General features: G+C 36.1%; 1 protein-coding gene across 2 annotated transcripts in view; it reads right to left on the reverse strand.

Annotated features, from left to right (window-relative positions):
- LOC125681100 (uncharacterized) overlaps positions 1-14,402 on the reverse strand; it is a 31,338-nt gene that overhangs the window by 9,723 nt on the left and 7,213 nt on the right. For both annotated transcript variants that reach the window (XM_048921026.2, XM_048921028.2), the window contains exons 4-14: positions 14,193-14,323; positions 13,818-13,906; positions 13,384-13,483; positions 13,102-13,145; positions 8,395-8,472; positions 2,445-2,641; positions 2,247-2,311; positions 1,968-2,074; positions 1,559-1,664; positions 1,362-1,461; positions 923-962 (exon numbers count right to left, since the gene is read on the reverse strand). In XM_048921026.2, the coding sequence (XP_048776983.2) occupies positions 923-962; positions 1,362-1,461; positions 1,559-1,664; positions 1,968-2,074; positions 2,247-2,311; positions 2,445-2,641; positions 8,395-8,472; positions 13,102-13,145; positions 13,384-13,483; positions 13,818-13,906; positions 14,193-14,323 (1,057 nt within the window). The remainder of the gene's footprint in view (positions 1-922; positions 963-1,361; positions 1,462-1,558; positions 1,665-1,967; positions 2,075-2,246; positions 2,312-2,444; positions 2,642-8,394; positions 8,473-13,101; positions 13,146-13,383; positions 13,484-13,817; positions 13,907-14,192; positions 14,324-14,402) is intronic.

Genomic DNA, 14,402 nt, shown 5'->3' on the forward strand with positions numbered 1-14,402 from the left:
TGTGAAGGATATCCGTCTGAAGATTGGTGAGGCAATATTGACACCTAAAAACCTCGGTGCTGCCCTGGACGCCACCTTATCAATGGAAATACAAGTCAGCTCCGTGGTAAGGAAGATGTACTTCAACATCAGGAGAATCTCCAAGGTGAAACACCATCTCACCCAGGAAGTGTGTGCGAAGGTCATCAATGCAACAGTCATATCCCACCTTGACTATCTCAATGCCCTCCTTTCTTGGCATGACCGATTGCCCCACACGCACTGACTACAAGTGGCCAAGAACAACGATGCATGTTGTCACACAAGAACATGCTACAGACAACATATTTTGTCGGTACTTCAACAACTACACTGGCTGCCTGTAAAGCAACATGTTGTGTTTAAAGTGCTGACAACCATACATAAGTCACTACACTCTTTCTCAGCACCAGCATACATGAGAGAGCTTCAGCTATGTCCCGTTTATCAGCCACATAGGACCTTGAGATCATCATCTGACCAATGGAAACTGGTAGTGAAGAAATCATCAAACAAATACAGTGCAGGAGCCATAAAAAGACTAGGTGCACAATTGTGGAATAAACTGCCATTGGAACTTCGTGAGCTTGAAGCACATGGAGCATTCCACAAGAACCTAAAACACTCTTGTTCAAGTGTGAATATGGCCTGTGAATGTAAAATTCAGTGCAATATCAAGGATTCCATGTGCAAGCTCTTGCAAATTGAATTTTGATATAGCATATGAATACCTGTATGCCAATTGTATCTTTTGTTTTATCTTTTTCTTTATAGCTCTTGCAGAACTTTTATTGGTATATCATCACTGATTATTAGCACAAACATTGTACAGCGCATAGAAACTATATGCAATTTTGCACTTTATAAATTAATAAAATAAAAATAATAATAATAAAGTACTCACACTCTTGGACGTCCACCAATAATATTTGTTAATCCAGGAGCTGTAACAGGTAAAACATTGCTAACCTTTTTTATACATCTATATTCAGTACCAGTACAGGTGTTATACAGCAGGGGTCTTATAACAGAGTGTGAGAATTACCTACCCATCCCTGTACAGGTGTTATACAGCAGGGGTCTTATAACAGAGTGTGGGAATTACCTATCCATCCCTGTACAGGTGTTATACAGCAGAAATCTTATAACAAGAGTGTGAGAATTACCTACCCATCCCTGTACAGGTGTTATACAGCAGGGGTCTTATAACAGAGTGTGAGAATTACCTACTCATCCCTGTACAAGTGTTATACAACAGGAATCTTATAACAGAGTGTGAGAATTATCTACCCATTCCTGTACAGGTGTTATACAGAGGAAATCAGAGTGTGAGAATTACCTACCCATCCCTGTGCCAGCAGGGGCTATTTCTTTTGCAAAGAACTCTAAAGCTTTTTTGTCTTTATGATGAACTGCTAACCACAGCAGGGCATCCCTCACACCCTATCATATCAATAAAGAAATATATATATAATATTCCTCACAGGTAATAGTTCTACACTATTTACAATCAATTATAATATCTAAATCTGTAACACACCTGAGGAACTCGACTCTTTGGTCCATAGATATGTTCTGAGCCGATGACTTCCAAGTTTACGTTTTTGAAATCATCAACATTAAGTTGAGAGAAGATTCTTCTACATCTAGGAAAACATGAAGGTCAGAGGTCACTCAACTTCAAATTGCCTGCCTTAGTTTCATAAAATATGTTTGAATGTGTATAGTGAAACTCATGTATAGTATCTACTAATGAATGTATTACAAGTCAACATGGCTAGGAACTTGTGACATATGTACATTGTACAATATGAAGCCTGACAAATGCACAGAAAGAAGATGATCATCCTTTATTTTATAAGCAGGTGGTTGAAAACCTAATAATAATGAATAACAATGAAATTTACATTCATTTACATGCACTATTTTAATGCTATAGAAGGACTTGCCTTTTAAGAATTTCCTGAGCTGTTTTCTCTGCTTTAGCCTTAGCATTGACACCACCAACACAAGCTACTGCGGTGGCTCGAAAACCATCAGGATATATCGTACATACCTGGAGAAAAATTCACACAAAGAGAAAGCAGTCAGCTTAAAGGTCAAATTGCCCACTTTAAATGAATGTCTACAACATCATGACATATTATTCAAAATGCATGGTACATGTACAATCACCTTGTACAACTCAATGCCCTGCGTAGTGTGTCATCCCCCTATTTCTTTTTTACCTTGAATTCTCCAGTAGGAGGGTGACCTTTGGCTCCTGACACATACACAGCCGCGCCATCAGACGCTGTGGAAATACAAAATATACAGCTTACTATGCATTCTATATAAAATCTTTTTCAAAAAAAAGTTTGAAAAAACAAAGTAAACCCTCCTAAAGCAAATAATTTTAATGTGTAACCAATGATATAACGTCTTACTATCGACCTCCTCCAGCTGTACTTGGGAGAAATCACAGCAGACGTCAGGTAACATGTAATGTTCTGGGTCACCAATCTCGTACACGAGCTGCTCACTGACAGTTCCCCTCGTCACAAGACCCCCAGTCCCCGCAGGTTTGGTAACAACAAAGGTTCCATCAGAGGCACATTCCACAATAGGAAACCCTATATTATCCCTGTCAAGGAAAGTAATTGGAATACAATACCCTCCTTCATCTGTTCTATAAAGTCAATACACCTGTAGTAGGGCTGAGCTTTCTCTATACCCGTAATTTAGAACTGACTTCGTGTTGTGTGATATTTAATGAAAAAAACCAACCCAAGTAAGTGAATCCGCCTGGTACAGGCTTGAAATGAAAACAGTATGAAGTTTTAATGATTTTATTTTCTAAAATAATAAAGATTATTGACATGGATATGAGATAATCTCATTTAATTGAGTGAATAGCATTATACAATAGGACTTAACTTGGTACAAGCTAACTTATTTTAAGAAAGTCAGCATCAGGAGGAGTTAACTAGTATTGCAACTTCCTCTTCCTCTTTACATCCCACTCAAGTGGAAGCAATAACAGCACATTACCCACCCACCCTTCCCATATTTTGAAATAGTTAAGTAAACCATCAATTTGTTTTACTTTGGTCACGTAATCTGTGCCAAGTATGTTATATTTTCAGGTAAATTGCATGGCGTGGATTCAGCTAAGCTGAGCCTGTTTTTGTACTTTCACAGGACTGCGCATGTGACGATAGTTGCACCTTTGCTAAACAGCAAATCAGTCGACGAGGACTATTGAATAAATATCTTGATAATTTTTCTTTTTACTATATCTGTCGCAATTTTAAGGGGGAGGAGTCGGGGAAACATTAAGGCTAATAAGTGTACAAGCTTAACCTGTTGTCTCTGCCCATCTGCATCAAAGTATGAGGGATGTCTTATGGCTGTGTATATTAACATGGAAGTTAAATGCCATTGAGCAAATGTTTGGAATAACTGGAAACTGCTTGGGGTCTGCAGCATTTCAGTGCTCAGACCCCCTCTACCTCTATAAAAGGAGGAGAGGCTACAGGCTGGTTGGTGTTAAAGTTCTAAACCAGGTAGCAAGCCAGAGACAGGGTGAAAAAGCTGTGCAGCTTGTGGGCCTAGCCACCATGCGTGTCAGGCATGGGGTTCCATGGCACTCGCATCTAAGCGAGGCCACTAGTTTGCCCGTTGGTTTATGGTATCCTAGTTGTCTCCCTTGACTCCTACTAAATTTTGCGGCCAGTATCATCCAACACTGTGTATTATGTTTTTATGATGTCATTGCTTAATAAATTAATGTAAAGTACAATTGGTGTTTTCAATTCTCACAAGTGGCTGAAAGATAATTCAATAACATTGTAAAAGGCAGACAAAGTAACTATCATTGGCTGCAATCTTCAATTAATGATTCATAATTTATTGCAAAAATAATAATGGTAGAAGGTGGTAGGATAAATTCTAATCATTCAGAGAAGTGTGATAAATACTGCTGAATTTCCAGAAGATAATCTCATGAAATAATTGAATAATTGAGTCAATTCAATGGAAGCTACTCAAAGTTACCCTGTTCCAAGGCATAGCGAAGAGCACATACTAAATGTGTTTGAGCTTACATACTTAATGACACAATAGAAGAATACAATTTACTAATTAAACTGATAGGATGCTGAACTTAGGATGAGCCTATTAATAAGATTACGTCTTTTAGAATGAATTTGGAATTTAGAGACAACTCTCTTCCAGTTAAAATTGAAAATAGCAAGCAAATTTATGCTTTTTATAAATTTCATCTACCACACACTATTAATACAGATATTGAAATAACAAGTAACGCTGTGCAATTTAATTTACTTTCTTTTAATATATACCCATCAATGTGTCATTCTTTGATACTGTAGATTTCACAGCGTGTGATCAGGTTTTCCGGATCACCACACTGTGGTTTTCTGATTCCGTATCAATATCCTCTGAAACTGATTATGTCACAATGCATCAATGCAACGTTATTTGTGGAAAATATTGACCACGTCACTAACGAAACTGCGTACACAAAACATTATTTCATGGTATGTTTGTGTTTTTGATAATTTGGATTACATTTATTATCTTATAAATGTGGATTTAAAATGCACAAGGCAGTATATAATAAATTTATCATTACTACAGTAACTTGCTTCGCGTCTCGTGTGATCTGATGATCCGCTCCTGTCAACTCGACATGATCCGACTCTTCGGATCAAGTTACTGGAGTAATAATATATTGTACAGGACAACACTTCCACAGGACATTCACATGCTTGTATTAAGTTTGTTCCCTAAGTATGTAGTCATTTTAGTGACAAACAAAACAAGAGCAATGTTCATACTGTAAAATGCACCTATCCAATGTATTCAGAAACACAGCAGCAATCAAAGAAAAGATTCAAATAAACCACCCATTAGTTAAACAAAAGGCACATGGGCCACATTGCTCACCTGAACAGCAGTTCCTAGCAATAAGCAAGCAGTTTGGTTCAAACATTTTTTTGCAAAGGCTAAAAATTTATTAATTATCAAACTTAATTATTATTAGACTTGACTACAAATTCATTAATTATCATATGCCCCTGTAGACGGGTATGGCCTTTCATATTAACAAACATCTAAGGATGCTTTGTGCCAAGTTTAATTCCCTATACATTCACATGTAAAATTTTGATCACCTGTTGTGGCCCCACCCTACCTCAATGGGTCATGATTTTTTTTTTTTTTACAAACTTGAATCTCCACTATGTCAGGAAGCTTTCACACAAATTCAAGCTTTTTAGACCAAGTGGTTCTTGAGAAGATTTTCAAATGACCCCACCCTATTTTTGCATTTTTGTGATTATCTCCCCTTTGAAGGGGACATGACCCTTCAATTCAACAAACTTGAATCCCCCTCATCCAAGAATAATTTGTTCCAAGTTTGATTGAAATTGGCAAAGTGGTTCTGGAGAAGATTTCCCTAAACATCTGCATGTAAAACTTTGATCCCCTATTATGGCACCAACCTACCCTTGGGGGCCATGGTCTGAACAAATTCGAAAACAATCTATATCAGGAAGTTTTCAGGTAAATCTCCACTCTTCTGACCCAGTGGCTCTAGAGAAGAAGATTTTTAAAAAATTTCTTTATAAATTCACATATATAACTTTGATCCTCTATTGTGGCCCCAACATACCCCTGGGGCTCGTGATTTTAACAAATTTGAATCTCCACGATGTCAGGAAGCTTTCATGTAAATTTCAACTTTTCTGGCCTAGTGGTTCTTGAGAAGATTTTTAAATGACCCCAACCTATTTTTTCATTTTTGTGATTATCTTCCCTTTGAAGGGGCAATGGCCCTTTGTTTGAACAAACTTGAATCCTCTTCACCCAAGGATCCTTTGTGCAAGTTTGGTTGAAATTGGCCCAGTGGTTCTGGAGAAGATTGATTGACTGATTGATGTTTTCCGCCACACTCAACAATTTTTCAGTTATCTGGTGGCGCCCAGTTTTTATTGGTGGAAGAGAGAACCCAGATACAATGTACCTGGGAAGAGACCACCAACCTTCCGAAAGTAAACTGGGAAACTTTCTCACTTACCGGCGTGAGCGGGATTCGAACCCGCGTCGACAGAGGCCGTGTGATTTTGAGTGTGATGCTCTAACCACTCAGCCACGAAGGCCCCTTCTAGAGAAGAAGTCAAAAATGTAAAAAGTTTATGACGACAACAACGATGGACAATGGAAAGTTTTGATCAGAAAAAGCTCACCTGAGCCTTCAGCTCTGGTGAGCTGAAAATGGCTCTGAGAGTGTTCTATTAGCACTTTCTCCAATATCAGAGTATCAATAAAATGTTGAGTTTTAAAATGGCTTTGTTAAATATCAAATTGAAGAGAAAAATTTCACTCTAGTAATATTATTACTTTTCAAAATATACTTGGCATCAACAACATAGGGAATATGTATACCAAGTTTGATGATCCTAGCCTTAGCAGTATCATTTTCCTTGGTGCTTATCCATGAGAGTGTGACTTTGACTTTGAGATATAATTGGGATCTTCCTCTTACCATAGGGAACAGGTTTAATCATCCAAGCCCTATTAGTAGTTTTTAATCCTTCCCACAAGGTGCTGATGGATAAACACATATAAACACTATACAACAGGTCTATGTATAAAATCCTATAGGTGGAGTAGGAGACAAATAAAAATACTATGGAATCAATGAAGGATTTGTTATCTTTGGCTAAATTAACTAAGTGAAAACTATCTAATTAGGACTCGAGAAGCATTAAGGAATCAGAATATGTTCACATGATATGGAAGGAGCTGCCATTATGATCTTATGAACCTCAGTGTCTATAGATAAGATGAGCTACATAAGAACCTATCTTTGTGTCTATAGATGAGGCGAGGTGTTTGTGTCTATAGATGAGGCGAAGTGTTTGTGTCTATAGATGAGGCGAGGTGTTTGTGTCTATAGATGAGGCGAGGTGTTTGTGTCTATAGATGAGGTGAGGTGTTTGCGTCTATAGATGAGGTGGTGTTGTGTCTACAGATGAGATGAGGTACATAAGAACCTTTGTGTCTATAGATGAGGCGAGGTATTTGTGTCTATAGATGAGGTGAGGTGTTTGTGTCTATAGATGAGGTGAGGTGTTTGTGTCTATAGATGATGTGAGGTGTTTGTGTCTATAGATGAGGTGAGGTGTTTGTGTCTACAGATGAGGTGAGGTGTTTGTGTCTATAAATGAGGTGGTGTTGTGTCTACAGATGAAATGAGGTACATAAGAACCTTTGTAAGAACCTTTGTGTCTATAGATGAGGCGAGGTGTTTGTGTCTATAGATGAGGCGAGGTGTTTGTGTCTATAAATGAGGTGAGGTGTTTGTGTCTATAGATGACGCGAGGTGTTTGTGTCTATAAATGAGGTGGTGTTGTGTCTACAGATGAGATGAGGTACATAATAACCTTTGTGTCTAAAGATGAGGCGATGTGTTTGTGTCTATAGATGAGGTGAGGTGTTTGTGTCTATAGATGAGGTGGTGTTGTGTCTACAGATGAGATGAGGTACATAAGAACCTTTGTGTCTATAGATAAGGTGAGGTGTTTGTGTCTATAGATGAGGTGAAGTGTTTGTGTCTATAGATGAGGTGAGGTGTTTGTGTCTATAGATGAGGCAAGGTGTTTGTGTCTATAGATGAGGTGAGGTGTTTGTGTCTATAGATGAGGTGAGGTGTTTGCGTCTATAGATGAGATGAGGTGTTTGTGTCTATAGATGAGGTGAGGTGTTTGTGTCTATAGATGAGGTGAGGTGTTTGTGTCTATAGATGAAATGAGGTGTTTGTGTCTATAGATGAGGCGAGGTGTTTGTGTCTATAGATGAGGCGAGGTGTTTGTGTCTATAGATGAGGTGAGGTGTTTGTGTCTATAGACGAGGTGAGGTGTTTGTGTCTATAGACGAGGCGAGGTGTTTGTGTCTATAGATGAGGCGAGGTGTTTGTGTCTATAGATGAGGCGAGGTGTTTATGTCTATAGATGAGGCGAGGTGTTTGTGTCTATAGATGAGGCGAGGTGTTTGTGTCTATAGATGAGGTGAGGTGTTTGTGTCTATAGACGAGGTGAGGTGTTTGTGTCTATAGACGAGGCGAGGTGTTTGTGTCTATAGATGAGGCGAGGTGTTTGTGTCTATAGATGAGGCGAGGTGTTTATGTCTATAGATGAGGCGAGGTGTTTGTGTCTATAGATGAGGTGAGGTGTTTGTGTCTATAGATGAGATGAGCTGTTTGTGTCTATAGATGAGGTGAGGTGTTTGTGTCTATAGATGAGGTGAGGTGTTTGTGTCTATAGATAAGGTGAGGTGTTTGTGTCTATAGATGAGGTGACCTACAGAACTCACCAATCAGGTACTTTATCCCAGTCTGTAAATATTCCTCCAGTTACCTGAGCACCACACTCCACCAAATGACCTGCTAAACTAAGCACAAGAGTACATAGCTTCATTTCAAAAATCATTATCATCACATACAAACATGTAATATAAACAGGTAAACACATGACAGAGAACAATTCAATCTAATTAAAATCAGACTTCTTAGATCCGTACCGTATACTCTGCGTAAGTAGATCTGACATAACCCGATTAGGGGGTCATGTTCAGATGAACTTTATATCAGCCAATCAGCGTGTTGGCTTTGAAACCGTTGGTGTTTACAATTCAAGGAAAACGGCTGCGATTGTTTGGTTTGGAAGAAAACACATCACAGTTAGATGTGACGTCACAATGCACTGTTTACGTCAACTGGCGTTATATTCCTAACGTTAATTAAGTAAACTATTTTGAAAACTATTCAAATCGTACCCATCCCTATTCATACATAAATCGCAATTCACAATTAATTTGATTTGGGTGTATTTTATCTCGTACGTTTTGTTGTTTGTATGGACAAAATAAACTAGGCATTATTGCGAAAGTTTAAAATTCCTTATGTGAGAATATACAATTTTATAGTGTGCAATAAACTTCGTGGGAAAAGCAATTACTGCAACTTGTTTACGAATTGCGGGGGACCGCCTGAATAGCCATCATTGTCTGTATGGCGCAATCTGACTGGCTAATAGTTCTCATGAATATTCCAAGCAAAAGGTCACATGGACATGACCCCCAATGGGGTTACCGGTATGTCAGATCCTATTATAGCGATTGTGAGCGTATCCTAGGATCTGATTTAAATTAGATTGAGAACAATTTTGAAGAGAATTTGCATCTTTCTACATGTACTGTACATAACTATAAATCATTTCAAATAAATGTTGCAAGAAACCACAATAAAATCTAAAAGGAGACACTTCACATGTATATCACAATACGTAATACACACATCAAATAAAAAAAGAAAATAATGTATCAGAAAGCATAATGTCCAATCAATCACATCCTTTACATCAACATGTACTGTGAACTTCAATTTTAACAGTGACTAATCTTTCTCCCCATCCACAAAGATTGAATACATGCACAATGATCATTTCAAATTTAAACCATGCTATGTCTGTTGATACTTTTTCTAATATCAGAGAGTATAATAAAATGTTTTTTAAGATACTTTGTTAAATACCAAATTGAGAAAGGATTTCACTCTCATAAAGTATAACTTGAGAAGTAACATTAATACTTTTTCAATATACTTGACACCAACATCATGGGGAACATGGACACCAAATTTGACGACCCTTGCCTCAGCAGTATCGTTTTTCCTTCATGTGACTTTGACCTTGAGAAATAATGGGCATCTTCCTTTCACCATGGGAAACATGTGTATCCAAGCCTTATCATTACTCATTTTATCCTTCCCACAAGGTGCAGATGGATGAACAGACAGACAACAGAAACACTGCATCATATCATTATACAACCAATCTGTGATGATTGAATATGTGTATCATAGCCCTATCAATACTGTTTTTAATCTTCATTTGCGCCTATAAAATTTCCAAATAAAGTTTGACCTTTGATTTTGAAAAAACAGCCTCCTTCCTCTAATAATTGGGAATGTGTGTATCAAGTTTGATGATCCTAACCTTATAAGAACAGTTTTTATCTGATCCACAAGGTGCTGATAGATGAAAGACATCCAGAGAGACGCACATCTATAATGGTTCAATATGTGTATTAGAATTGATTATTCTAGACTTCATAGTTTTGTTTCTATCTTGTTTGTTTAAAATTAACCATATAAGTTTGACCTTGGCCCTTGACCTCTGATCTTGAAAAACAGCAGGCACAATGATCATTTTGAACTTGAAAACATGCAAAGTATAAACAAAATACTAACATATGACAAAATTAATATATCATTTGTACATTTACCAATTTTATGATTACCTAATAATCTTTTTGTTAATCATTGACATTCCTGAAAAAATGTACATTCATTGTAACAGCAATCTACACTCTGTCTTTAACATTTTTATCTCTATCTCAGCTGTTCCAAGGCAGGATTAAATTGTCATGCAACACTCAAAGGATCAGTATGCTTTATGCTTATATTTTCTTGTCATATGAGAATACCAGTATATGACAATTACACAATGCTGGGTAAATACCAGCACATTTTCACCCATCTTTCATCTGGATGGACTGAAACTATATCAATGTTGCCAAAATTTTGTTCTGATTTACACTGCTTATGTTTCATTTTAACTATTATACAACAATGTCTTTTCAACAATGAAATGAAAGCATCTGTGCTGTTTTTGTAAATATGTGGTGTCTTGAGAAAATAATTCTAATATCAAACAAGATGTGTTTGTGAAACACAAATGCCCCCGATAATGGCCGATTCCGAAGATGGCCAAGGTCACAAGGGCAAATATCTTGGTACCAGTAGAAAGATCTTGTCAAAAGAAATGCTCATGTACAATATTAGAGCTCCAATATTTACCATTTAGAAGTTATGACCAATGTAAAAAAATAATTAAAAGTAGGTCAAATGTCAAGGTCAAAAGGTTCAATACCCACGAAAAGGTATTGTCACAAGGAATACTCATGTAAAATATCAAAGCTCTATCACATATTGTTCAAAAGTTATTAGCAAGGTTAAAGTTTTCAAAAAGTAGGTCAAACTCCAAGGTCAAGGTCACGGGGTCAAAAATGTTGGTACCCACGGAAAGCTCTTGTCACAAAGAATACTCATGTGAAATATCAAAGCTCTATCACTTATTGTTCAAAAGTTATTAGCAAGGTTAAAGTTTTCAAAAAGTAAGTCAAACTCCAAAGTCAAGGGGTCAAAAACGTTGGTACCCACGGAAAGGTCATGTCACAAGGAATACTCATGTGAAATATCAAAGCTCTATCACTTATTGTTCAAAAGTTATTAGTAAGGTTAAAGTTTTCAAAAAGTAGGTCACACTCCAAGGTCAAGGTGTCAAAAATGTTGGTACCCAGGGAACGGTCTTGTCACAAGGAATACTCATGTGAAATATCAAAGCTCTATCACTTACTGTTCAAAAGTTATTAGCAAGGTTAAAGTTTCAGACAGAATGACAGAATTACAGAATGACAGAATTACAGAATGACAGACAGGACAAAAACAATATGCCCCACGATCTTCGATCTCGGGGGCATAAATATTGGTAAGCCAGGGTAACCTACAATTTTGAATAACAATTTTTATCAACCCCTATTAAGTGACTCTGATTATCTATTGCCATAACATCTTATTGTTCTGTTGTAAAGCAAGAAAATTTAGCACACTATTATAGCGTTTCTAGTGCAAAAGCATTTAATTTGATATGTGTAAAATTTCTTGTCAATGTAATATTTATTTCCTGTTTCATATTGACACTGCATACTTTGTTTTGAATATTTGTGGAACTTTTCTTTATCAGCCAAACTTTGGTGAGCTTGACAACCATACAAACACTAAATTTTTCAAGACTTAAAGGAACTGGTTCACTATTTTTGAATTTTCAACCCATTTTTTATGTTAAGCATTAAAAATATAACTCATTTAATGTTGGCAACCAAAATTTGGACCTTCTGAATGCAAGGATAAGAGCAATACTTTAGCCTTAACTCTGAGCTATTTTTATGTTTACAAACAACCAAAGAAATTATAATTTCGTAATTAAAGCATTCTGATTTTGCAGTCTCAATTCACCTTTTAAATGGCACATTTACCTAAAGAATATTTGAAATGTGGTATATACGATAAACTTATATTTTAAACATTTCATAAACAAAAACAAACTCCAATAGTTGCTTATACAACAAATAATAAACTCTCTATAATGAGCTTCTATCATAATGTTTAACCTTAATTCTTATTGTAAAACCATTTGAACACATTAGACAGCAGATTTTGATCATTAAAAGTGAAAAACAAAATTTGGGAGAAAAATCTTGCATTAGCCCCTTTAAAAGGCAAGCCCTAGTGTGTACAGAGCTTACATTAAAAACAACAGGGATCTTTTTGTACAACTTTAACTGTGTACAGAGCTTACATTAAAAACAACAGGGATCTTTTTGTACAACTTTAACTGTGTACAGAGCTTAAATTAAAAACAACAGGGATCTTTTTGTACAACTTTAACTATTCCCTAACTTTGATTTTGTCACTAGCATGAACAAATCAATGAGTGTGAGCAGGATTAAGGATGGACAATCTGAGATCTACAGACATGCACGAAGAACAATCACACAGTACACATGTATTTAATAAGGGTGGATCAAACTTTTTCCTTCTTATAGGTATAAGTGGAAATAGCAATGAAAATCATTCTTTGTTATAGATCTATATGTATCTGATTTAATGATGAAAAAAAAATGTAAATAAAAAAAACAAAACAAACTTTTTCCTTCTTATAGGTATAAGTGGATATAGCAATGAAAATCATTCTTTGTTATAGATCTATATGTATCTGATTTAATGATGAAAAAAATGTAATTAAAAAAACCCAAACTTTTTCCTTCTATAAATGAAGAATTGTAATTTGCTTTAAAATTTTTGTAGAAAATACTGTCTTAAATCTATTTAGTTCTGTAGATACATTTGTACTAAACAAAAATTTGTACCAGAATATATCATCTTACAGCAGTATTTACCTTCCAGCAGCAAGATTATTGAAATCTGTCCACTTCCAATCAAACTGAATATTAAAATAAATATTAAAGAGATGTGTGTTAATATAAAATATCAAATTTCAATCTTTTCCCTTTCATAATTAAAATCTTAACAGCAATAAGCCCTGTCTTTACAATATACCACAATAAAATACCTATGAATTTGCTGATATAGTCTTCATGTTCCCAATATCAAATTGTTTTTTATGCTTTTATGTCTATATCACAAAAGCACAAATATTTGAATTTAGTCTATGAACCTACACTGTGAACAAGAGGTCCTAAGACTACAGCACTGTCCACACAGCGACCAGTGATAACAACATCAGCACCAAGGTCCAGGGCTCTGGCAATGGGACCGGCCCTGTACAAATGTGCAATTAACAGTTCAAATGTACAATTAAACAGTGTTCAATAACTCTCTCTCTCTCACCATTGGAAATAAGCTGTAGAGCTTTTATGGATTATCCTGGAGTTTAAAAGTATTTATAATTTGCCCGATCCAATGGAATTCCATTTCACTCAGTATCATTATTTCATTTATGGTGCTATTTATATAAAAGTTTGTTTTATGTTATAATTGCTTGTAAAAATAGTATTATATATTGACATTATATGCCAACTAAATCTATCTACATCTTATCTATCTCTGTCGCTAAAGTACCAAAAAAGTATTCTAACAAAATAAATTCACAAACCCAATGTATGCATTCATGCTGACCACTGGTTTCGGGAAAAGCTTCCCCGACTGCATATCTACTATACCATCATCTTGCAGTGTCTTCAGCTTAAATAATCACAGTTTCATGTAAACAATAGTAGACTGCAATACTCTATACCACTATCCACAACATTAACACACAAACTCACTCATACCCAGGTATATATACATAGATGTCGGATTTAATGACTCGGCAACTTTGTTGGTTAAATAACTATATACATGTCTAATCTTTGTTAAATTTTCCAGTTACAGAAATTGAGTACCAACCTTTCATTAGGAAGCACTCTGACACAAAGCACCACATTCTTAATCTTACACTGATATATATGTACTAGTACTAGTCTAGTACCTTAGGCATGAGATCATCCCCTGTGATGACGGCGATGTTTAATGGGATTCCTGCACTCTCACAGACTTTTCTTAAGGCAGCAGCACAACCATGTGGATTAACTCCCCCTGCATTGCTAACTACCTTTATTCCTGTTGATAATAATGTATAGTTTGTATACTGACACTGAAATTATCACTTCAAAGTAGTAATTTCACATTTGATTTATCT

Source organism: Ostrea edulis, chromosome 2 (assembly GCF_947568905.1).
Source record: "Ostrea edulis chromosome 2, xbOstEdul1.1, whole genome shotgun sequence".
NCBI classification, from domain to species: Eukaryota; Metazoa; Mollusca; class Bivalvia; order Ostreida; family Ostreidae; genus Ostrea; species Ostrea edulis.